Here is a 22,944-nt window from a genome sequence, read left to right on the forward strand (position 1 = left end):
GCCGGTCCCGCAGGCCGCCGGGGTGGGGTGGGGTGGGGGCGGCGTTGCGCATGCGCGGCGACGGGGCGGTCGCACAGCGATGACGCGCGAGCCCCGCGCCGCCGCCGCCGCTGCCGCCCTTCGCTGCCGATGAGGGGGTGCGCGTGGTCGTTGCTGCGGCTCCCGGCGCGCGCGGGGCTCGTCCTCCGCCATGGAGGGGCCGCCGCCGCCGCCCGCCTGCGCCCCGCCGCCGCGTCCTCCTCCTCTTCCTCCTCAGTCGGCGGGGACGGCAGCTCCCGGGCCCCCGACACCTCTCTCTTCGTGCCCGTGCCCCTGAAGCCCGTCGGCGACGCGGCCGAGGAAGACGTGGGCGCCGAGCTCACGCGGCCCCTTGACAAGGGTGAGTGCCGGCGGCCGTGAGGCGGCGGCGGCGGCCGTTGGGTAGGGACCGTGGGGGGGCGGCGGCGGCGGGAAGGGGCGGTGCGGGCCTTGCCTGCCCTCTTCCCGCCAGGACCGGAGGCGTGCGGAGCTGGGTCCTCGTGAGGGCTGAGAGGAATTGGCGGGACCCGCCGGGCGGCCTCCCCAGCCCTGTGGGCCGGCGTCGTCTGGCCTCCCCCGCGGGGCCCGCCGGTCCCTTCGGGTTGTTTCCTGGGGTTTTCTCTCTTGAGAGCAGGGGGGTCTTGTCTTGCGGCTTGTCTGACCGACGTAGCTGCTGATGGCCGCGAAGGTGAAAAAGGGATAAAAGCTGTCAGGTGAGGTAATACGACCGATAGTGAGGTTTTTACCAAGGCCCGTTAGGCGTGCCCTATGTGGGGGAAAAAATCTGTTGGCCTAGTTCCTCTACTCCCTATTTCGGCGCAGTCAGGATAAAGGTGCTTGGCGTGGGGGCAGGTCCCATAGCTAAACTGAAATCTTGTGGCATTCTGAAATCATAACTGTATCTGAACTTAGAAGTCGTAGTTTTCTGAAATATTGATGTTATAGACAGAAGAGCATTGTCTGTCTGTGAATGTGCCTAGAGCAAAATTGGGCAGAGCATTCAGTATTTCTAGTTATTGGCCATCAGTGTTAGAAACTTAAGTTTAACTTTCAGTTAGAACAGTGCAGGTCTGTCTATGTATTCTTGGGTTTGCGTATCTTAAAGTATGAGTAAGTAAATGGTAAGGGTAGGTTTCTGTGTATCAACTGGGAAAACTGTGTCAAGAACTATCTGCTTCAGTGCCCTCTGTGTTACGAGAGCTGCTGAATACATCAGAAGCAGATAGCAGTTTGAACTTAAGTCTTGAAGTAAAATAACATCTTTCTTGGTGTTTTATGTTTCTCTTATCTATCTGCTAGGTATATATCCTGTCATTTTACCTGACACATTAATTTTTTGACATTTAAGTAGAAACAGGAAAGAAACTCTGTTGTTGACCTTTAGATGCTCTATGCTTCTGTTCTTTGATGCCTTTACATGTAATTAAATCTTAAGAACCATTGAGTGAGTTGGACCTGCTTTTTCAGTGTTTCCTTTTCTTTAATTGTAAACCGTACATCCTGTTCATTCCTCATTTGTGTTCAGTCTCCTGTTCAGGAGAGGTCTTATTTTATCTAGCTGTGCCAGCACACTATCTTTAAAGATCTGATAAATAAAAACAAGTTCTTGATCCTTTTGATGTTTGGTGATCCCAAAGCATTGAAAGTGTAAATGGAAACTTTTTTCTTCATATGTTCTCCTAATTAAGTGTTCTAATGGCATATTATTTGTATTAACTCCAGGTATAGGAAGCATGGGAAAATTATCTTAATTTGTTCAGAGCCCTTGAGAAAAGAATACCTGTCCCTGGCAGCTACAAAACCTAGCTATGAGGAAAAATCCTGAACAGCTGTAATGCAAAAAAATCTGTGCTGTTTTCAGACCTGTCTTTGAGTGTTGGCTTACATTAGTAGTGCATTCCTCAGGTGCCAATAAATATGAATGGTGGCAGCTTGTACGTTACTTGTCTCATTTATTAGGTAAGTGGTTATGTTGGATTCCTTCAAAGGTACAACTAAAATGCTCTGGGAAAATCAGATTCCATTTGGTCTCTGCTAACTTGTTGAGAGAGAACAGATTGGCTCAAATTCTTTATGTTCCCACAGGTGAAAATTAACTACTTCAAACAGCCTGAAGTTCTTTCACATGCAACTTGCAAGGAGTACCAGCCAGGTGACCAGTATGGTGCTTGTCTGGCTGGTTGGCCTGTAGTGTTCTCTGTTACTGTCAGTAATTTTGTATTTTGAAGCCCATCAATAATGTTAAAGAGGAAACTGAATGAGACCTTCCTTAGCAAATATCATCCACTCTTTTTTATGAAACAAATAGTCTTCCTCTGCTTGCCCAACCCCAGATTCTGACCAGACACAGTGTTATGTATCTGGGTTTTTTTGATATTTTGAACAAAGATGCTCTGTCAGATTCTGCTGTCAAATACTGAACTAGATTCAATAAATAAAAAGTTATATTTACAGGCTTTCTGATTACAGCTTGTGAAGAAACTCTGTTACTTATAGTGTGCATAATTCCAGTGTGAATCAGCTTGTTAGCTTGTTACTTGCTGAAGTGAGACAGTGATCATAGTTTTCACGCTAGTCAAACACTGTCAGTATAACAGAAGCCTTTTTAGAAGCTTACTTTTGCAGAGCCAGTTTTGCAAAACCTTTATAACAAACCTGCTGCTTAATGGCCTGTAGTGGAATTCATTCACGGCTGCGTCTGTTTTCTATGACTTCATAGCAAGTGGACCCTTATGAGTGGTGATACATGCTTTCAATTTCGGTGTATCAAGTAGGTTACATTTAGAAGAAGCTTTGCTTTTGAGCTTTCCTTACAGAGAGTATGGCTGAACATGTCTTTCTGTAGCCTTTCATTGCTTTTACATTAGTAATGTTTCTGATATATTTGTGTGGTGATGATGTCTTTGTTGTGAAAGGCCCAAATGCACAGTGTTATGGGAAACAATAGAACAATATGAAATTGCTGTATGATGGAATGATTTAAGATCTAAGTAGGTGCTTGCTAAACCCCTTGTATGATTGCCTTATAAAACAAGCTAATTGTTGAGAGACTAGGTAACATGTGAGCACATTATAGTGAAATACCTAAGGAGCAGTTACATTAAAAAAAAAAAAAAAAGAAAAGAAAAAAAAGAAACTGTGATGTAAACTCTAGATAGGAGGGTGAAAGGAAACAAGACATCTGCTCATGCATGTAGTATCAAAAGAAAGGAGTGTAAAGAGCAATGAGAGAAGATAGGAATGTCATAAGGGTAGATGATCTGCTATCAGTACAGAGAGAGAAAGATTGGTACCTGGCTTCGTGATCTTAAGTACCAGGCCTGAATGTTGCCAAGTCAGTGGGCAGCACAAATTAGGTTTGGTTTGACTGTGGGCCTTCTGGTATGGAGATGATCCATCATCCATTTTTAAATAAATGTATACAAAACCCTACTGTATGAAAGATCAGCACTTTGTGCCATGTGGCTTCACAGAATCCTTGATACAGGTGTTGATTTGGAGCCCTAAGGCTCAGTCGCCATGTTGAATTGTCAATTCTGTGGCTTCAATTGTCAGATCATGGGGCTGTGCTTACTGGTGAGAAGTGTAAGCTAGGAGAGGTCACCAATTCATGAGTCAGAAACAGGAGGTGCCTGAACAAGTGGCTTAGTTAGATGCACAAGGTCACTTGGGCTGGACAAGAGAAGCCTAATAGTTTTGGAGGAATTTTAAAATAAAGCAGTTCAACTGCCAGTGGTAGCATACAGGTGTACTGAAATGGACTGTTGTTGTCTCAGATGCAGGAAAACTACTGAAAAGTGTTCCTGCAAATAGGGCTGAAACATCTAAATGAATCTGATACATTGGAGGCTAATGGCATAATTTCTGAACTTAACCGCAGAGTCAGGCCATCTTTTTACACAGAACCTTAAAAAAATGCTGCTGAGGAGTCGAAGTAATTGAGGAATAAGAGCTAAAATACTGTTCTAGATAGAGGAGATGGTAAAGAAAGGGAAATCTTAAAACAGGAGTGAATGGTAAAAAGGGTAATGGTAGAGGTGGGACACAGATGTCCTGGGGATGTTCCCTGATTGCAAGCTGTTGCTGTAGAAATAGTTAGTACTACGTGCAGTTAGATTAAGCTAATGTGGGCATGTCTATTTGGACTGCAATGCCAGCTTTGTTTTGTTTTAATATACCTTATTGTTAAGACAAGTATTTTGTGCTTAGGAAGGATCGTGACCTTGGATGTTGAGGGCTGCAATGGTCCCAATGTCATGTTGCCTTGGATAGTAACAAATGTTCTGGCATTGAACTTTTCATCTTGTAGCAAGGCCAGTAGGTTGTGAATTTAGCTACATGGCCGATGATGTCTTAACTGTTGTAACTTCTTATGGAAGCTCTGAATAGAATTTAGCCCTGTGCTTTCTTTTAGTGCAGTTTTCCAATCTGTCTTTGATTTCCATGCCCTTAAACATTTTCTGGTGAGAGTATGGATGCCTGTGTAGTAAATGTAAGCCTGCTGACAATCTTGTTAGTTACCTTTGTGAAAATTTCAGACTGCAAGTTAATCCACTAATAGACTGCTGTAACCATGCAAGGGGTATGGGATGTAGCCACTGTTCTTGTGCTTCTGGCTTTGCCTGCAGTTGAACTTTGCCATATTCTTGTCACCTGATGATTTTCATTATGCAAAGTGGGCTGTCTCTATTCTAGAGTATAGTTTTTTAGAAAGAGGCAATCTTTCAATAATTTAAGGTTGATCTCATGGGAGGCTTTCCATGTCATGGCAGAGACTTCAAAGTTAGTTGCAGAGAGCAGAGCTTGGCAGTGTTGTGTTCAGTGACTTGTGCTGGCAAACCAGGGGTGTGCTGCATTATGTATCAGTCCTATGTTTTACAATATAGGGTTTGTAGACTTGAATTTTGAGAATAACATAAATTTATGAATAGGTGCTCATGATATTTGCTAGATTTTTGTGAATTTCTGATCTGCTATAGATGGAGAGGGGACACGTTTTTGCTATTGTGATTTAACTAACGTTTAATGAACTAAATTCAGAGTGTACATTAGTAAATACAGTTCTGTTGCAACTCTGAACTTGCCTTTTAGGGGAGGGAAAGGGTTCATTAATAACTTTGTAACAAGAGATTTTATACAAACAAATCTGAGTAATTTGTGATATATATGAAGAAACTGTTAAGTTTTCTTCTCCTGTCCTTTATTTAACCTGAGAAATAGGAAGAATACTGCATCTGGTTTGCCTTATCTTTCTGGAGAGTGTCTTGGAAGCAGTGTGGAGGTCTCTCAGGATGTTTAGTAAAAGCTGTCACCAAGTAGTTTAAGCAGATTTACTTTTCACGTTAAAACCTGCTGTTTCCTGATAGGTGCCAGTAGAAAGCAAACATAAACCACCCCAAAACCTTAATTAGTTTGTTCCATAACACGTTGGCTGCAGGTTCCCTCCTTTATGCTTTCCTATCAAGTACTAGGGAGAGTGTGTCTCAAATACCAACCTCATCTTCATAGCAGTTCTTACTCTGCTGCAGTTTAAGATTGTTCTTTTCCACAATAGGCTCAATCACTGATTGTGTTTAATTTAGGGAGAAATCATTTGAGTCTGTTCAGCATGGCAAAGCTTCCCTCCCTCCAGAGTAAGGAGACTGTAAGCCATGATCTTTGGGCCAGGAGAATGTGATTTAATTTTGAGCAAATTAAAAAAAAATGTTACTCTCTTTCTACAGGTGAAGTTCTAAAAAACTTAAATAAGTTCTACAAAAGAAAAGAAATCCAAAGACTAGGAGCAGAAAATGGATTAGACGGTAAGAAAATGTTTTAAGTTTTTTTTTTTTTTAATGTGAAATCTGTTTTTATTCAGATATGGTATTAGGTAAATCTGATCTTTTATGGGTCTCAACACTGCTTGTTTATGTTGTCTCTGTCACTCGGTTCAAATAACCTTTATATTTGCTTGTAATACCTCATATTAAGGTATAGGTTTTTAAGGGACTACTTCAGTGTTTTGTTGGGTGTTTACAAATATGGTTTTGTGATCCCAGTCACATTCACTTTGTTCCTTTTTTTTTGTTTTGCAGCTCGCCTGTTTCACCAAGCATTTATAAGCTTTAGGAAGTATATCATAGAATCCAGTTCTGTGAGTGCTGATTTGCATATTATCCTCAATGATATATGCTGTGGTGCAGGCAAGTATCTGGAGTGCTTGTAAAATAAAATATGCTGCTTTTTCTTGTTTTTGACCTGTATGCTTATCTATGTACCTATGTTCCCCCTAATATGCTGTAAAAGAGGTTAACAATCACTGCTTCCCCATCAGAAACATTTGTGCCCATCCTATGGATTGTTCGCGCCTTAAATCTTCTGAAGTGGAAACAAAGGAGATGGAGGTCTTAGCAAGCAGCAGCCTGTCATTTTATAGCATCTGTTCATTGCTGAAATGGAAACAGTACTGTTCCATTTATTCCCCTCTTAAAAATTCAGTAGTCACTAGGGGGCACTTTGAGAGCTTTCTCCTGGCCAAGTGGCTTTAAGTACTTGGGAGTACAGCTCTGTGACTGTTCTGTTTCCGTGTGGCACTAATAGAAGTGAGTGTTGTTTGCTGGCTTAGTGCATCATGTGTTGTAATCAAAGGCACTTAACTAAGAGGTGATGCTAGCTGGTAACAGCAGAAACAGCCTTCTCTACAGTTTGAGCTGCAGAGCTTTGGCATAGTATGTGTATTTTTAATGATGGTAATTTAAAGGTTACAGTGGCCATTAGTTTTGTCTTAAAATATGAATGTGTAGATTTTAAATGTTTACTGTCTTGGGAAATTTAACTACTGTCTTAGTTGTGCATAAAATCTTCCACATGGCTTCCTTACTTTCACTCCTTATTTACTTACATATTAGCATTGTTTACATATGCCTTAAAACTCACATATATAGGAATGTAAAGGGTTTTTTATTGTGGCAGATTTGAATTTTTTTAGTTGAGTTTTGCTTGTCCAAAAATGGTAATTGAAAATATTACCGTTTTTAAGTTCTTTAAATTTTTCACAATAATTTCGATTCATTGAATACTAATTCTCATTTAAAAAAAAAACAAACCAGCCAACAAAAAAACACTGCTCCTTTTGTGTGTGTGTGTGTGTGTTTGATAATAACAGTTTTTTAGATCCAGATAGTTCTTTGAAATTCTATGAGAGCTGGATGGTTGGAGTGTGACCTGAAATTAGACCTTTAAGACCACATGTCTACTCTGCAAACATTCAGAAGAGTGAACCTGGATGTCTCTTCTGAGTTGATTTTTCTATTTTTGTTTTCTCACCTAGTGACTGGAGACTCAGAATTTTGAACCAGCGTCCTAAGTCTTAGTAGCTTAGGGAAGCTGCACACTATTCTGTTTTTCTCTGTTTATTAATAAAAACATTTTAGAAGCTTTTATTTTATTTTGTTCCAGGGCAGCACATGGATTTAGGAAGAAAAGGCTAAATCTTCTTAGGACAGAAAAGCTATCTCTCATCCAGCTTTTCCATAGCTTCTAATTTTATTTAAAAGTTCTCTAGGCATATTGGCTAACCAGATTGAATATACTGAAATGAGATTTTTTTTTTTCATACTATTGTATTTGTATTACGTTGCTTAATGAGTCTGTGTACTCATGTTAGTTTACCTTTCTGCCATTGAGATAATTATTGAACTTTGTAGAGAGCCAGAAGTTGAAAGAATTACATAAGTCTGTGGTGGTAGTAGAATAAATTTTTTTTTAAAGTTTATGATGAAGATGCACACCTTCAGACAAGCATGCAAACTTTCTTAAAAGGGTTTGTCTTCTAGGTCACGTGGATGATCTCTTTCCATTTTTCCTGAGGCATGCGAAGCAGATCTTTCCGATGCTGGACTGTATGGATGATCTGCGCAAGATCAGTGATTTAAGATTGCCACCCAACTGGTCAGTGTGTTTAAGTGATTGGAGTGTTTTCTTTTCTTAGTGTCATAGAATTTCATAGTCTGTGGACTTAAGCTTTATGATATATAATTGCACTATATTTTCAGTTCCATTTCTCTGTTTTTACAATAATTTGTGTCAGGAACGCTTATCTTTTTTACAAGATATATTGCAATCAATTAAAAGGAAAATAAGATTATATCAGCTATGAAAGTTGCTAAGTTGGTGTTGCCTTTCCAGAAAGCTGTCTTCTGGCTGTATCTGTTTGCGAGGCAGCACGCCAGAACATTAAAATGTTAATATACTGAAGGAGAGAGACCACAGTAATGAGAATTATTTTGAACACAATGTGTGAATTCCACTCTAAATCTTTGAAGGCATTGTATGATTTAGAAGATGAATGTATAAGACATAGTAACCTCTTTATACTGTCTCTATTTAAGAACTTGATCTTTCTGCTTTCAACACACATTAAAAAGTCTATTAATAAGTAAATATTTAAGCTAATTTGCAATTTCCCCTGAATCAGTATCCAGAACATCAGATAAATGTTCAACAGATCTGCTTTTTTGTGTATGTTTTAGGTATCCAGATGCCAGGGCTATTCAGAGAAAGATAATATTCCATGCCGGTCCTACAAACAGTGGAAAAACCTACCATGCTATCCAGAGATTTTTGTCAGCAAAATCGGGAATATACTGTGGTCCACTAAAACTTCTGGCTCATGAGATCTTCCAAAAGAGTAATGATGCTGTCAGTATGTTGTATTACTTACCTATATCCTTAGTACTGGAACAGTCTCATGAATGCATGTTTGTAAAGTGCATAAGGTAGTCCATGAAGCAGTGTGCTCAAACGGGTGCCTTTGCTTTGCAGTAGTGTCAGCTCCTGTGAATACCAGTTGTGCATTTCTGCTTTAGGCATGCGGAATGGAACATCATTTCCCCAAATGGAACATCACTTTCCCCAAAGCACATGCTGTGCAATTGTCCCATTTTCCTGTAATTTTTCCCTCCCTGAGTTTAGCCAGGTTCTACTATTAGCTTTTTCAGTGTGGAAGCCGTGGCTTCTTTTGCCCATGACCTTTATTTTAGCTTGTACGCAAGAAATCACCATTGCTTAACTCCCCTCAACTTTCTGCTTCAATGTTTAAAGATGTTTCACTCCACCATCTAATAAAAAGTTCTGCAGCTTCAGATGTGTTGAGTTGAAGAGCAGTGCCCTATATCAGGTCCCTAGAGGAAGCTTTCATTAGTACTTTTTTTAATTGCTTCCAGCATCTTTTTGAAGGCTCCTCACCAGTGTATTTCCAGCTGCACAGAACCGCACCAGTTCTGAAACATTACAGTAACACATCACATGTTAATGCAGCATGGTGTGTATGTACACTAGTGTTTACCAAATAATCTTATGATTTCTCTTTTTTTGATAAGTCTATGATTTGGAATTTGTAATTCCTATTATTGGTTTATCAAAGCAACACATAAGAAAGATTGGCTTGTCCTAGGAGGTATCTGTAACGTGTACCATGTAGTGAATGTGGATACCATGTAGTGGTGTTCCTTGTTAGTTGAGTTACTGCACTTTTTTCCCCATGTGTTTAGTGTGTGTGAGGACTTTTCACTTGGCAGCTCATGGATCATATGTAGCCCTTAAGGTTTAAACAGGGCTTTGTGCATGGCTCTGTAAGTGGCTTGTAGATATGGAAGGAGCAGCCATCTGCCTGAGATTCAGTGAGTGTAGAGCTGACAGAGGGTGATGGTCCCTGCTGTCTCTCACAGCTGGTCCTCATGAACTCTTGCTGTGTGAGTATAAGGCAGCAGGTGCGACACCCAACAGGGCAATCACCAAATGACCTGGAGGAGGCTGGAGCCTGCAAGGCTCCTTCACTGCTGGGCCTTGCTTTATGAGCCCCTTGTACTACAGCTTTTCTGACAGTTCTTTTGTTGCAGATGTGACAGCTCCGAAATGCTCAGAGGAAGATGTAATCTGCAGGAGTAGGGGAGGGCATCTAATTACAGATACTACCTCTTCTTTATACCCTTCAGTCTGATAGAACTTAAATATAGGGCACAAGTCTCAAAAGACTGAGTAGTTATTTTTTGGATAGCTTCCACTATACTGTCTTAGAAGCTACTTTAAGAAACTGATTTTTTTGCCCTTTGGAAAGAGGATTCTCTTATATTAAAGAAACTTAACATGAGTTTTCTGAATTCCTTTAGAAAGTGCCATGTGACTTGGTGACAGGAGAAGAGCGTGTGTATGCCAATGAAGATGCCAGACAAGCTCCTCATGTTGCTTGTACCATTGAAATGTGCAGCACTAATACGCCTTGTATGTATAGATAATTGTTTCAGTCATATCTATGGTATCTTTATGTGTATTATTGCTTGGACTCTGAAGTAGCTGAGCTATTGCTTTTCAGTCTTATTTGAACAATTTCTGAACTGTTAGAGCAGTTAAAAAAACTTGGATCCTCTCAGAATAGCTTTTTGGTGGTAGAGGATTAACTTGATTTGAGCAACCTTTTTTAGAAAGCCTTCAAGTTCCTTCCTGTGTTGTATTGCTGTTCTAGATGGTCTTCCTTGGTGCATTGTATTTTTCTTTTTTGTTTTAAGATGAAGTTGCAGTGATAGATGAAATTCAGATGATCAGAGATCCCGCCAGAGGGTGGGCTTGGACAAGAGCCCTTCTAGGTAAGCTTGTTTGTGTTGACAATGAACTAGTTTAATGTGACTATAAATGGCACATTAAATTCAAGCTTAGCAGTCAGTATATTCATAAGTGGTTACAATATGCGATGCAAAATAAAAGTGAGTATTGTTTCTTCACATGCCTTCTCACAGCAAGTTAGAGAGATACTCTGCCTCAAAGGATATTGTCTGTATGGCCGCAAGTTACCTGTCATGTTTTACTTAATGAATGTTTTAAAAAAATTTTATTTTCTGAGTTATATGGATGCCTCTTTTAGTTTTAATTCCTTGGATAATACAGAGTCTTTATGTTGTTGCACTGTGCTGTCCCTTTACATTGATTATTTTCTAGAAGTATGCTGTTTTTGTTCAATTAAAACAACACAATTTTTCAGAGATTTTGTTACGAAGAGATACTGTTAAATGTATGGCAACATGGCGAACATTAAATATTTTGTAGTGTTAATTTCAAGTGGCTCATTTATAGAGCTGCATTGCTATGTTAAATTCTTAGAAGGATGCTGCTTCTGATAATTTTAGAATTTTTCAAGAGGAATTCTTGAAACTTACTTTTCCTCAGATTTTGAACAGAAGTTTGGCATCTGATTCCCGCCCCCCCCCCCCCCCCGCCCTTCCCTTCACTGTTTTTGATGCTAAGTTTAACAGGATGATTTGTCACACTTCCCCTACTTCCTATTTCTTTCCCTTTTTTCTATTCTGACTACATTAGACACGTATTCATAATTTTAGAAGGTCATGCAGAAAATGAAGCTCTTTGGTTCTGCTGTGGTTTGGGAGTTAGTAAAACAGTGGTAAATAAAACTCAAAGCTTTGCTCCATTTGTTCAGTGGTTGAGGGTACCTCTTGTTTTGGCTGAGAGGGTGCAACAAGGTATTAGCGGCTCTGATTATCATACTGTTGGATTTCCAAGGATCATTTGCTGATATGAGATCAAGAGCAGCTCTAAGGAAGTGGTGTATTGTGGGAGAGGCTTTAGGTACTGATTTGGGGTGTTGAAGGAGGTGAAATACAGTCCTCATTGATGTGTTTAGCATGCAAAATGTAATTTTGGGGTAACTTAAAAGTCAGCTAACACTACTGTTGTCTATAAATATGTAACATTTTGCATTTTATTTCATTGGATCTTGTTCAGGACTCTGTGCGGAAGAAATCCATGTTTGTGGAGAAGCTGCTGCTATTGACTTGGTGACAGAGCTCATGTACACTACAGGGGAGGAAGTTGAAGTAAGCTTTTTAATTCTGTAAAGTTGTGGACAGAACATCAGGTTCTTCTTGCTGGAAAACAGGCAAAAATTTAGAGTCTTTTGGGGGTATCACTGATCAAAGTTACTCTTGCAGGAGTTCATGTTAAAATGTTTCTCAAATCCCGTAAACCAAAGGAGATGTTGGTTTTTGGTTTTTTTTTAAATAGTGGTATTATTTTGCTTAAAGAAGATAAGTGCTGTCGTGGTTTAACCCCAGCTGGCAACTAAGCACCACGCAGCCACTTACTCACCTCCCTCACAGTGGGATGGGGAGAGAATCAGAAGTGTAGAAGTGAGAAAACTCGTGGGCTGAGATGAAGACAGTTTAATAGGTAAAGCAAAAGCCGTGCATGCAAGCGAAGCAAAACAAGGAATTCATTCACTACTTCCCATTGGCAGGCAGGTGTTCAGCCATCTCCAGGAAAGCAGGGCTCCATCACACGAAGTGGTTATTTGGGAAGACAAAACGCCATCACTCCAAATGCCCCCCCCTTCCTTCTGTCCCCCCCCCTTCCTCCTTCTTCCTCCAGCTGTATGCACTCAGCGTGACGTCGTATGGTCTGGAATATCCCTTTGGCCCATTGGGGTCAGCTGTCCCAGCTGTGTCTCCTCCCAACTTCTTGTGCACCCCCAGTCTACTCGCTGGTGGGGCAGTGTGAGAAGTAGAAAAGGCCTTGATGTTCTGTAAGCACTGCTCAGCAATAATGTAAACATCCTTGTCTTATCAACACTGTTTTCAGCAGAAATCCAAAACATAGCCTCATACCAGCTACTATGAAGAAAATTAACTCTATCCCAGCCAAAACCTGCACAGTGCTTTGCTGAGTTCCCCTCAGGGAATGCTACAGCTGTTTAGGGGCTTTCTTTACAGTTCTGTTCTTCCTGGAGGGCACAGTGCCCTCAAGTTTGCTGAGGTTACTGAATCTGTTGATAGTTATTTTCTGTATGATGAGGAAAGGAGTTAAAAGAGCTAACACCTCCAGAAGAAAGTGATTTGAAAGATCTCTGAAACCCAACTTTACTGTCATAAATACTTTTTATTTATGATTCCTTTGTGAAGAGTATTTAAAAACATAAAATTTGGTCCTAAGCAAGTCGAGCCTGCATGATTTCATGGTGAACTAGCTGTAGCTTTATATATCTGTGCGTGGTGGGGCATGTAATTCTGAAAGGGGACCAGTTTACAGCATTCAGATGACTGAGTGAAAACAGACTCTCAGTTCTTGATAGAACTGCTACATAGCCTGTATACTTCTTTTCTTGAATCTAGTTTACATGTAAAAATATATGTCTTCTGTTTCTTGAAAAGGCCATATAGTTCTCAGCTTGGGAAGTGCTGCAAGTATGCAAGTGCATAAGGTGTATGTCACCTTCTCTCCGTAATTAGCCCTTCAGGACTGTGAGATGTCCCTCAGTGTTACAATTGTGGTAATAACCATGCTGGCTGATACTCCACAGGAATTTTTCATTTAAAAACATCTGTGACAACTCCTTTGATTCTAGGTCCGAAACTACAAGAGACTCACTCCTCTTACTGTGCTGGATTATGCCTTAGAATCTTTAGATAACCTCCGTCCTGGGGACTGCATCGTCTGTTTCAGTAAGAATGACATTTATTCTGTCAGTCGACAGATTGAAGCCAGAGGATTAGAATGTGCTGTCATATATGGCAGTCTGCCACCAGGTAAAGCACTCTTATTTTTAAGGGAGTGTTCTGCTTCTTGCTGCTTTCTAAGAAAAACTTTTTAAATGAAGCAGTACAAATTTTCCTAGTTTTGCATCTCTATATAGTTAGAGAAAGTAATCAACTTCTGTTGATTGGTGTTTTAATCTTGGGATTAGACCTTTATTATGTACTTAATATTGATCTTCAGATAGATGCGATTAAATGAGGTCTATCCACAGCTCTGGGAATGATTTAAATCCCTCCTGCCCCCTTCCCCCAACAACAGCCAAATACCAATCAAATACCAATTTTTTTCTTTTTTTTTCCCTCAGCCTATTATAAAGGCATCGGTCTTAGTGATACATTGTCTTTGTTTTGTAAGAAGAGTTTGCTATGTGAAGTGTTCTGTCATTCTGTTTTAGGAACAAAACTTGAACAGGCAAAGAAATTCAATGATCCTGATGATCCATGCAAAATTTTAGTTGCTACAGATGCAATTGGAATGGGACTCAATTTGTAAGTACTTGGAGCAGGTTACGGTATGAATTTTTTTTTTCCCCGAGTGTGATACCTGCATTGATTTCCTCACTTGTTTCTCCCCAGTTTGACTAATTTGGCTAGGTATCTGCTATGTCTAGATAACACAGGACATATATTTTAATTCTGAAGTAGTGATCAATTTGATTGGGTAGAACTAAGCTTTAATTTTAAAACTGATTCTAAGAATTAAATGGCTCACTTGGCCTAATTCTGTGTGATAGTAGGCACTGTTAAGATCCTTTCGATTCACTGGAGTCAGATGTGCTAGGTTGTCAAGAGTATCAGTTGCTTACATTTCTGAAGTGCAGAGCAAGTTCAGTCCGGTTTCAGATGTATTTTGTTGCTGAAGGTGATGCAATCACATTGCTATAAACTACCAAGGCAGATGGCGATGAATGGATTGGGACCCTATTAGAACACAGTTAATGTGTGTAGGGATGATAATTTTCCCGCAACTAACCAGTAGCCTTAGGCTGCCCTTTTGAATATGCTGTGTCCATAAGTAGTATCTGTGGTCCCTTAATTTATAGAGGGGAAAAAAAACTCACCCCCCCCCCTCAAAAAAAAGAAAAAAAAAGGCTTTAATTCTTCTGTACTAGGGTTGTATATTGGAAATAATTTGCAAAAAAGGATCCCTCTTTGTTTTTGTTCAAATATTTCAGGTGTATAAGAAGAATAATTTTTAACTCTATAGTAAAGCCAACTATTAATGAGAAGGGAGAAAAGGAAATAGACTCCATTACAACCTCTCAGGCTCTACAAATCGCAGGCAGAGCTGGGCGTTATGGCTCATCCTTCAAACAAGGAGAAGTCACTACAATGCATCGTGATGACCTCATGCAGCTGAAAGAAATTTTGAGTGAGCCTGTGCGCCCTGTGAAGGTGAGAGAGACTCAGTTTGTACAGATGTGCTCTGGAGCTGTTTTACTATGTTCTGGTCCCAAATTATTTTTCATTGTGTCTGTTTACAAGTTAGTAATAAAAATGGATTGTGTCATGCCGGAGTGACTTTGAATACATGTCCCATTTGGAGGCTTGCAATATTTCATTTATATTGAAGCTGCTCATTTAAGAATTAAAAGCTCAAACACAAAAGTTCTTGTGTTCCAGGTAAGTGTGCTAAATAAACTGGACTCTGTAGAGTGCTTTGGTTTCCTGCATTTTGTCTTTGTAGATTTTGTTTCTGATGCACTAACTTAAGAACAATATTGAGAACTAATGGAAATTTTTGTCTTTATTTTCCCTTTAGGCAGCTGGCCTACATCCTACTCCTGAGCAGATAGAAATGTTTGCTTATCATCTTCCTGACGCCACTCTATCTAATCTAATTGTAAGAATGATCAAAATATTAGTTTCTGCTTTAAAAATTAAGCATCACTTATAGCCACTGCTTTTGTACAAACGTGCACTTTGGGAATTTAACAGACAGCCTTGTGTATATCTTCTATCAGTTAGTTTCTTCTCTCTACCACAGCAGTGACTGCAAAACAGAATGCTCAACTTTTCTGTGTTATAATAAACTTGAAAGCTGTTGAAGTGTGTAAATATGTTTACATGTGTTGAAGAGTGTGCAACAACTTTTTCATTTCACCTTTCCTGTATTTTAAATGTAGACTTTTTGGTCTGAGGCTGAAAATATTAGAGATTGAAATTTTGATAAATATATGTAAAAATTCCTGAGAAACTGGGCTGGTCATGTCAGAGTTCTGTACATCTGAGAGCTACCTGATTTTTCTCCTGGTTCTGTGGACTTTATGGTAAAACAGTGTCTGCTTAACTTTGAGAAAACAGATTTTTTGGCATCTACTTGATCTCATCATTAGCTGGTTAGCAGAATTTTTGGAAGTGCTTAAACCTTTCAAAGTAGAAATTAAGCTTCCAATGCTGTATTTAAAAATAGTATCATGATTTTTAGTACACTGGGAGATTCTTAGCAGCTTTCATGGATTTAAATGCCTATTATTGTTCTCTGCTGATGTGCTGTTATGTAGCAAAATAGTATGATTTCTAAATTCGATGTAAAGGATTATACTTGGAGACCTTCTGGAAGACTTAGGCTGGTAGGGTAACAGCACATCTTTGAAATTTTACTATTGAGAATTTTTGGGCTAGCATAGAAGTATTAAGATTAAAAACCCATGTTATTCTTGATCTCCTAAGTATTCAGTCACATACTTAATTAAGAAGCTCAGTGTTTCTTTAAAGATCTTTTAAAAAATCTTTCAAAGATTTACATTAGAGAAATAATGTTGGGGGCCCATAAAAATTCGCCCTGCAATGTGCAGTGGCATCTCCTGTTTCTCCAAACCTTCGATATGTTTCAGGTATTCTTTGAACTCCTCTATTGCAATACTGTTATTTATCTTGTGATTTCTTTCTTCCTAAAATAGATCTGTTCCTGACATTGGGCTAAAAATACCTCAATTGTTGAATTTTATGCTGTAAAGTTAGCTTTTTGGGTCATGCTAAGTGACAAACCTGGAACAAGTTCTAAACATAGTAGTAACTGGTTCCTGTGATGGTGTTCTTTGTAACTAACATGTATGCTGCCAGAACACTGTATTTGTTACTTATGAGACTAATTGAAATTGCTTAAATAAAGCAATAGCGCGTTATGTCTTCTCCTCTGATTCTGTGTTAGAGAATTTAATGAAAATCCTATTATAAAAGAGTAGAGGGAACTCCCCTGCCCCCTTTAACTGTTCTTTCAGTATAACTGGTCTTTGAAAGACTAAATCATATTTTGGTTTGGTAATACGAAGCTTAACAACCCTCTCCTGTAATAACATCCTCTTCATTTGATTATATTTTCACAGGATATTTTTGTGAGTCTCTCACAAGTTGATGGGCTTTACTTTGTCTGCAATATTGATGACTTTAAATTTCTAGCAGATATGATTCAGCACATTCCACTAAATTTGCGATCACGATATGTCTTCTGCACTGCACCCTTGAACAGAAAAGAGCCTTTTGTGTGTACCACGTTGTTGAAGGTCAGTTATTTTTTTTCCTCCAAAAAACGTGGTATTTATACTGGAGCAGGCGGGTCTTGGTGCATTGAGACTGTATCTAGTGGCTATATTTATTGTGGGTTTTGTCATTAGATCATTTGAGAGCATTCTTAAAGTGCTCACAGGTAGTAATATAAAATAGCTGGAGATTTTTTTTTTTTTTTTTTAAATTGCATTCTTCACCATTTTTATTGGCCAAAGCTTTTAACTTCTGAGAACCGATTCTCTTTTTGTGATGTAAATTAACGTTTGGAGAGCTTTTCTGCTGTTTGCCTCAGAGAATCCTACTGCTTGCCTTGCAGGTGATCTTTGAACTGCGAGAGATCAGAATTGTGTTACGTAATCACTTGTGCACTATCAAGCTTTGCACTACGATGTGTCTAAAAGTAGTCCTTAAAAACCAAGATACCACTGCTTCAGGGTGTTAGCTTGTCAACAAAAGAAAAGAATGTGGGATTAAGTGTCATTGCTGATGTTATAATAACAGTTACATAGAATTAAAACCCCAGAAAATACAGTGCTGTTAGTTGTTCTCAGAATTACGTCGTTTCACTTTTCAGGCCTGGATGAACCGTGTTCCACTGTGCCCCTGGAGTGATTATTTTGAGGAATTTGTAGTCAGCTGATTTCAGTTTTTCAGGATTAATAATTTTGTTTGGGACTGTTACTTTGTTAGACAGTATTGCCTTTGTCCTCTTTTAGAGACTGTGTTAAACATTTTTATTAAAACAGTGTAAAAAATGAAGCTGATATGGTGACCTCATGTCACAGATATTGGAGTGCTTTTCAAAAATGGCTAATAATGTTCTTTAAAAATTGAATGATTTATTTAAAGAGTTGGAAAAAAAAATGTGCCTCACTAAGAAAATGCTGAGCATTCAAATCTCCAGTAATGAAGGTGCAGAGGGGGCATAATGTGATCTTGGAGGGAGGTAGGCTGTTGTGAATCCTGGTGTGAATTTAAGCCCCATTCCTTGGCAGAAAAACCCAACTTCTGGTATCAGCCAGTTAGGAAGTAGTTATTCCAAGTCATCAATGCTCCTGAAAATTTTAAATTTAAATCTTATTTGGCTTGTTTTTCTGTTAGTAAAAGAGCTGAGATGTATAGGTTTCAGAAGGGCTGATCTAGCGCAGATTAATCTGGGTGGTGAATAGTGTGTTTCCTAAGTCAGGGAACACATTTAACATTTTCTCAACCTTGGAGATTCTGAAACAAGATAATTAACAGAATAGGAGCAGGAGAAGAGAAAAAGACAAAGTCCATCTGCTTTGCTAGATGAAATCATATGCCTTCAGCGTTACGCTTTTCTGGATAGCTCTATGCTTTTGTTGCTTAACTCTGTGCATGGCCCGTGGACAAATTGTGTTAATGAGGCCCTGGAAAGGAGAGGTGACTCCTGTGTTGAGTAATTAAGTAAAAGAATGTATGGCATTTGGGCTGTGTAAAACAAAGCAGGTATATTCCAGAATATGTTGTGTATACAGACTCAAGGGAATTTAACTCATTTGGGATTTCTTCTTTCCTGACTAACTGAGGACTTCAATGAATCTGCTTGTTTTTCAGTTTGCAAGACAGTTCAGTAGAAATGAGCCTCTGACGTTTGACTGGCTCTGTCGGCACATCAAATGGCCATTAGCTACTCCAAAGAACATCAAAGAACTTGTACACCTTGAAGCTGTTCATGATGTTTTTGACCTCTATCTGTGGTTAAGGTATTGCCTTTGTACTTAAAAATTATTTTTATTTTTTCCTAATATTTATGACTTACAGTCCTAGAAAAGCAATGTCTTCAAGCCCGCGTGTATGTGGTGCAGTATGGGCTCCTTTGGCCCTTTAGAGTATCTTGACAAATGCAAATGTAGCTGTGTTAAGGGAGCAAGTCATGGGTTCTGCAGAGAACAGTTTGTGACTGACAGAGAGCGAAAGTTAGAAACAAAGTGATCCTGGACTGGAGTGGCTGAAATGCCACTTAAAATGCAGTGGCCTTCCCATGCAACATGTAATAATTTTTTTTTTTTTTTTTTTTTTTTACTTTACATAGTATGTATCTCATTTTTGTCCCAGTCAGCACTCCTTTAGTGAAAAGGTTTAATTCTGTGTTGTTTTGCCTCTCTTCAGTTACCGCTTCATGGATATGTTCCCTGATGCTGTCCTTGTAAGGGATATTCAGAAAAAACTAGACAACATTATACAAGTTGGTGTCTGCAACATCACGAAGCTGATCCGAGCTTCTGCAGCTGCTCCTGGCACAGCAGAAGTTCTGTCAGAAGACTTTCCTCTTTCAAGGACTAAGAGGGATACCAGGGCGGTTTCACACCATCACGGTGCAAAATCCACAGAGGCATTCTCTATTCCAGTGGAAGTTCTGGGAGAAAGAAGAGCAAAGAACTCGAAAGCCTATCGGTCTGCTATGAGGCAGGAGGATATGAAAAGCCATGGACGTGGATCTCTTGCCAACAGATTGCTGCGTGAAGGACTTCTAACACAAGAAATGCTGAGACAGCTGGAGAGTGAGTGGCAGGATCAGCACAGGAATGGTAGATATGGCCTTGGTTCAAAAAGAGATGATCAGAATAGTTCAAAGGAAACGGGGAGAAAAAAAAAATAGAACCATGTCCTAATTCTGTTTAGTTTTTATTCATAAAATAAAATACTATTTTAATAACTTCTTTGGCATTTCATGTTTACACTGCTGCAGCTCCTTGATGTTTTTCCTTCTCCTGTGACCAGTTATGTGAAACACTCGGAGAAATGGACTCTTAAAATCTCAGAGGCCATTAAGTTTGCTTTTACCAGTCAGCCGTACACTTTTTAAGTCATGGTGTTCAGTGTAAGTGTATGATCTACTGCTATGTGAAAATCTGAACTTGATGTCTTCTTGCAAGATATCCTCACATCATTAATAAACATAAGATATTTCACTAGTAATGAATTAGCTACTCATTCCATCCCTTCACAAATGGCAGAGTTTAACAGATAACGAACAAGTAATGAACAACCTGTCAGGAAATTGGGTCAGAATGGTGATAGGAGTCATGGGCCTCTAACCTTTGTGTCCTGTGAAAATGTGGAAGGAGGCGATAAGCATTTGTGTAATGCCCTGGGGAATGATGAAATTCTGGCCACAGGAATTTTTGAGTAAATTCCAATTCTGTCATCTGAGGGGTAATTACTGAAACAAAGCAAAAATCTGTCCTTGCTCTTTAAGTTGTATTCTTTCTCCTAGGAAAATCTCATCACACCGATTCAGGCAAAGTTTGGGGGGAGGAAAAAAAAAAAGTTGGATTATGATTTTTGGGCGGAAGGAGATGTTAGAGGCATAGGTATAATTTATTTACTTTTGAGAAATTCAGATGTCTGTTTCTCCTTGACTGTTACAATTCAGTTTCATACAAATTATTTAGTTCTGTTGCACTTCATAAATGATTTTTTGCTTCACATGCCAGTTTGTTTGTGATATCTGAATTTTGAGAGGAGACATAAAATATTTTACTTAAGCTCATATAACAGCTTATAGTTTAAGTAACAGCTTGTGGGTTGATATTTGTGCCAGTTGTATTTCCACATACCTATTTTATCATGGCTATCAAACTGGAAAAGTTAGGTGCTTACCACCTGGAGGAAGGTTTAATTTGTTGGAACTAAGTTCTCAGGAAAAGGAGTTTTTTTTTCCTGACGCGGTGTCACTGAATAATGTTTAAGGCAGTGCACAACCAGGCTATGCCTCTTTCATACACATGCAGATGCTCTGTCCTTTGTTTTTAGTGTGAGCAGCTTTTAGGTATGCTTTTGAGCTCCCAGTAGGGATACTGGAGAGTGGAAAGAATCAGATGCTGAAACTGCTATGTATTCACAGAAATGGGTTTCAGCACTAGGACATGTTGCTGGGGCTGCCTGAGGGAGAGTAATGCTGCAGCAGCCATGTTTCTGGGGTTGGCTATATAGAAATGTGCAGATCCTGCTTGTGTTAATGTTGGGATGCTTGTAAAAGCCAGGTTGAGTTTCACTGTATCAAATACCTGACTTTCTAAAATGATCAACAACAAACTTTTGCAGCTTGAAAATTTGCTCTGAATCCCCTTTGCTTCCTCCTAGTGTCAATCCTTTAAGCTGCTGTTCAGAAACAAGTTTGCAGCAGATTGAGTAATGTTTTTAACAGCTGTTTTCAGTGTATTTCATGTACTGTTTTTCCATTATTTACTAAAAAGCAAGCAGTGCGTAAATGTTTCTAGTCCACATGATCTCCTGCTGATTTCAGTACCAGACTGGTGGGGAGGGAATGTTTTAGGTCCTTCCCCTGCAAAGCCCCATCTTTCTTTCCTCCCCCAAGAAAAAACAAGCAGCTATGCATGTGTGGCAATGGCCATGTGAATGTTGTGAATTTTCTGCTTTGCGGATGAGTAATTCTGCTTTGCTTTCCCAGAGTCCTGACAGCCTCTGCTTAACAGCAACATGACTTGCACAGAATGCAAGCTTGCAATTAACCCTTACAAATGTATTCCATTTGATACTATTCAAATAACTTGTGTGATGTGGATTATGTGATTGAGTGGTATCAATTGCCTCCTTGTGTCCCTTGCACTTGACAGACTCAAAGGGAAGTTGTAGTTGCTCAAGCCTGCAGATGGGTTTTGACAGCATGCATTTGCCCACTTAGCTCTTGGACTGCAAACTCCTTGCTGTACCTGCAAACTGCTGTTTAAAACCACAGTTGTGCAAGGACGACTCCTGTTTTCTCTCCCCCTGCGCATGTGGGATTGGGTTGCAGGAGGCCCATATTGCTACTGTACTTTGCTTCTAGTCTGTTTGGATAAATTGATCCTTTAATTGTATGCTAAGCTGCATACTAGTGCATATTTTTGAGCAAGGAAAGAGTGGCTGGGACTTGGGGGTATAAGCCAGCCTTGTGTTTGAGCAGCAGGCCTTGCAATAAGGAAGCTAAATGACTATAAGCATTCTTTTTTGTATTTTGCTGAGATTAGCACTTGGCTTAACTCATTGCTTGTTTCCATAGAGACTCCATAGTAACAGTTTTAAGAGCTCTGAAGTTTATTCAGGCGTTTCCAGGCTGACTTTTTATGAAAGTTTTCTTTTCTTCTGAGCTAATGGTGTGGCTGTCATTGACTCCCATTAGAATGGCTGCCAAATTGGTCCCCATGTGGTACAATCCGGACTGGTGTGGTGCAAAGCTATGCCAGCTGCATATTTTTAACGTGCCCTGTGCAAGCAAGTCCCTGGGGGAGGATTGAGTGGCCTCTTGCTCTTCTTCATGGGGCTGTGCCAAAACTTTTTAAACAACATTGTTCGCTTGATCTGGGAATCCCATTTGCAAAACTGTTTATTTCAGGTGTTCAGATTTCCAGATTAATTTCAGGCATTCAAGTTACAGCTGTTGAGAAGTTTCTTGTATTTCACAATTTAATTTTTTTGCGTTTATTTGTTACGCTTCAAAGGTAGAATGGTGATTGTAACAGCACCACTTGGTAAAAGCCTTCTCTTAAGCCAATGTGCTCTTTTCTGTCTGTGCTGTCTCCATCTCTTCTAAATAGTGTCTATCCATGGAGTAGATTTTCCAGTCAGTCCCTGCAGGTGTTCTGCCTTATTTTGCAGCCTGATGTTGCCCTAGGATTATGCAGGACAAATGTGGGGACCCCTTTCTGTTCTGAGTTTTGATGAACTTGTGGGACTATAATAGGGAGCAAAGCTGCGGCTACTGGGAGGGGAAATGTCTTCTAAGGGTTGGTCTTGGAACCATAAGCTATAACGAAGAAGGATTTCTCCTGATGACTCACCTGTAGCCTTGTCCACTCTCTCATTGTTAACC

The 22,944-nt window shown here is 39.7% G+C and overlaps 1 protein-coding gene across 1 annotated transcript; it reads left to right on the top strand.

Moving 5' to 3' along the window:
• Positions 1–108: 108 nt before the first annotated feature.
• On the top strand, positions 109–20,048 carry SUPV3L1 (Suv3 like RNA helicase). Its single transcript, XM_052798642.1, has 15 exons — positions 109–379; positions 5,742–5,819; positions 6,093–6,200; positions 7,833–7,947; positions 8,529–8,697; positions 10,167–10,278; positions 10,563–10,640; positions 11,791–11,882; positions 13,406–13,586; positions 13,991–14,084; positions 14,771–14,990; positions 15,358–15,438; positions 16,925–17,101; positions 18,684–18,832; positions 19,239–20,048. The coding sequence occupies exons 1-15, from the start codon at positions 130–132 to the stop codon at positions 19,726–19,728; spliced, it is 2,394 nt and encodes a 797-aa protein (XP_052654602.1). The 5' UTR covers positions 109–129; the 3' UTR covers positions 19,729–20,048.
• Positions 20,049–22,944: the final 2,896 nt, after the last annotated feature.

The sequence above is a fragment of the Harpia harpyja genome, chromosome 10 (assembly GCF_026419915.1).
Source record: "Harpia harpyja isolate bHarHar1 chromosome 10, bHarHar1 primary haplotype, whole genome shotgun sequence".
Classification (NCBI taxonomy): domain Eukaryota; kingdom Metazoa; phylum Chordata; class Aves; order Accipitriformes; family Accipitridae; genus Harpia; species Harpia harpyja.

Coding starts and splice junctions, on each gene's coding strand:
- SUPV3L1 (XM_052798642.1), top strand. CDS start 130: ATGAGGGGGTGCGCGTGGTCGTTGCTGCGGCTCCCGGCGCGCGCGGGG. Junction 380..5,741: donor CACGCGGCCCCTTGACAAGG/GTGAGTGCCGGC, acceptor CTCTTTCTACAG/GTGAAGTTCTAAAAAACTTA. Junction 5,820..6,092: donor AGCAGAAAATGGATTAGACG/GTAAGAAAATGT, acceptor TTTGTTTTGCAG/CTCGCCTGTTTCACCAAGCA.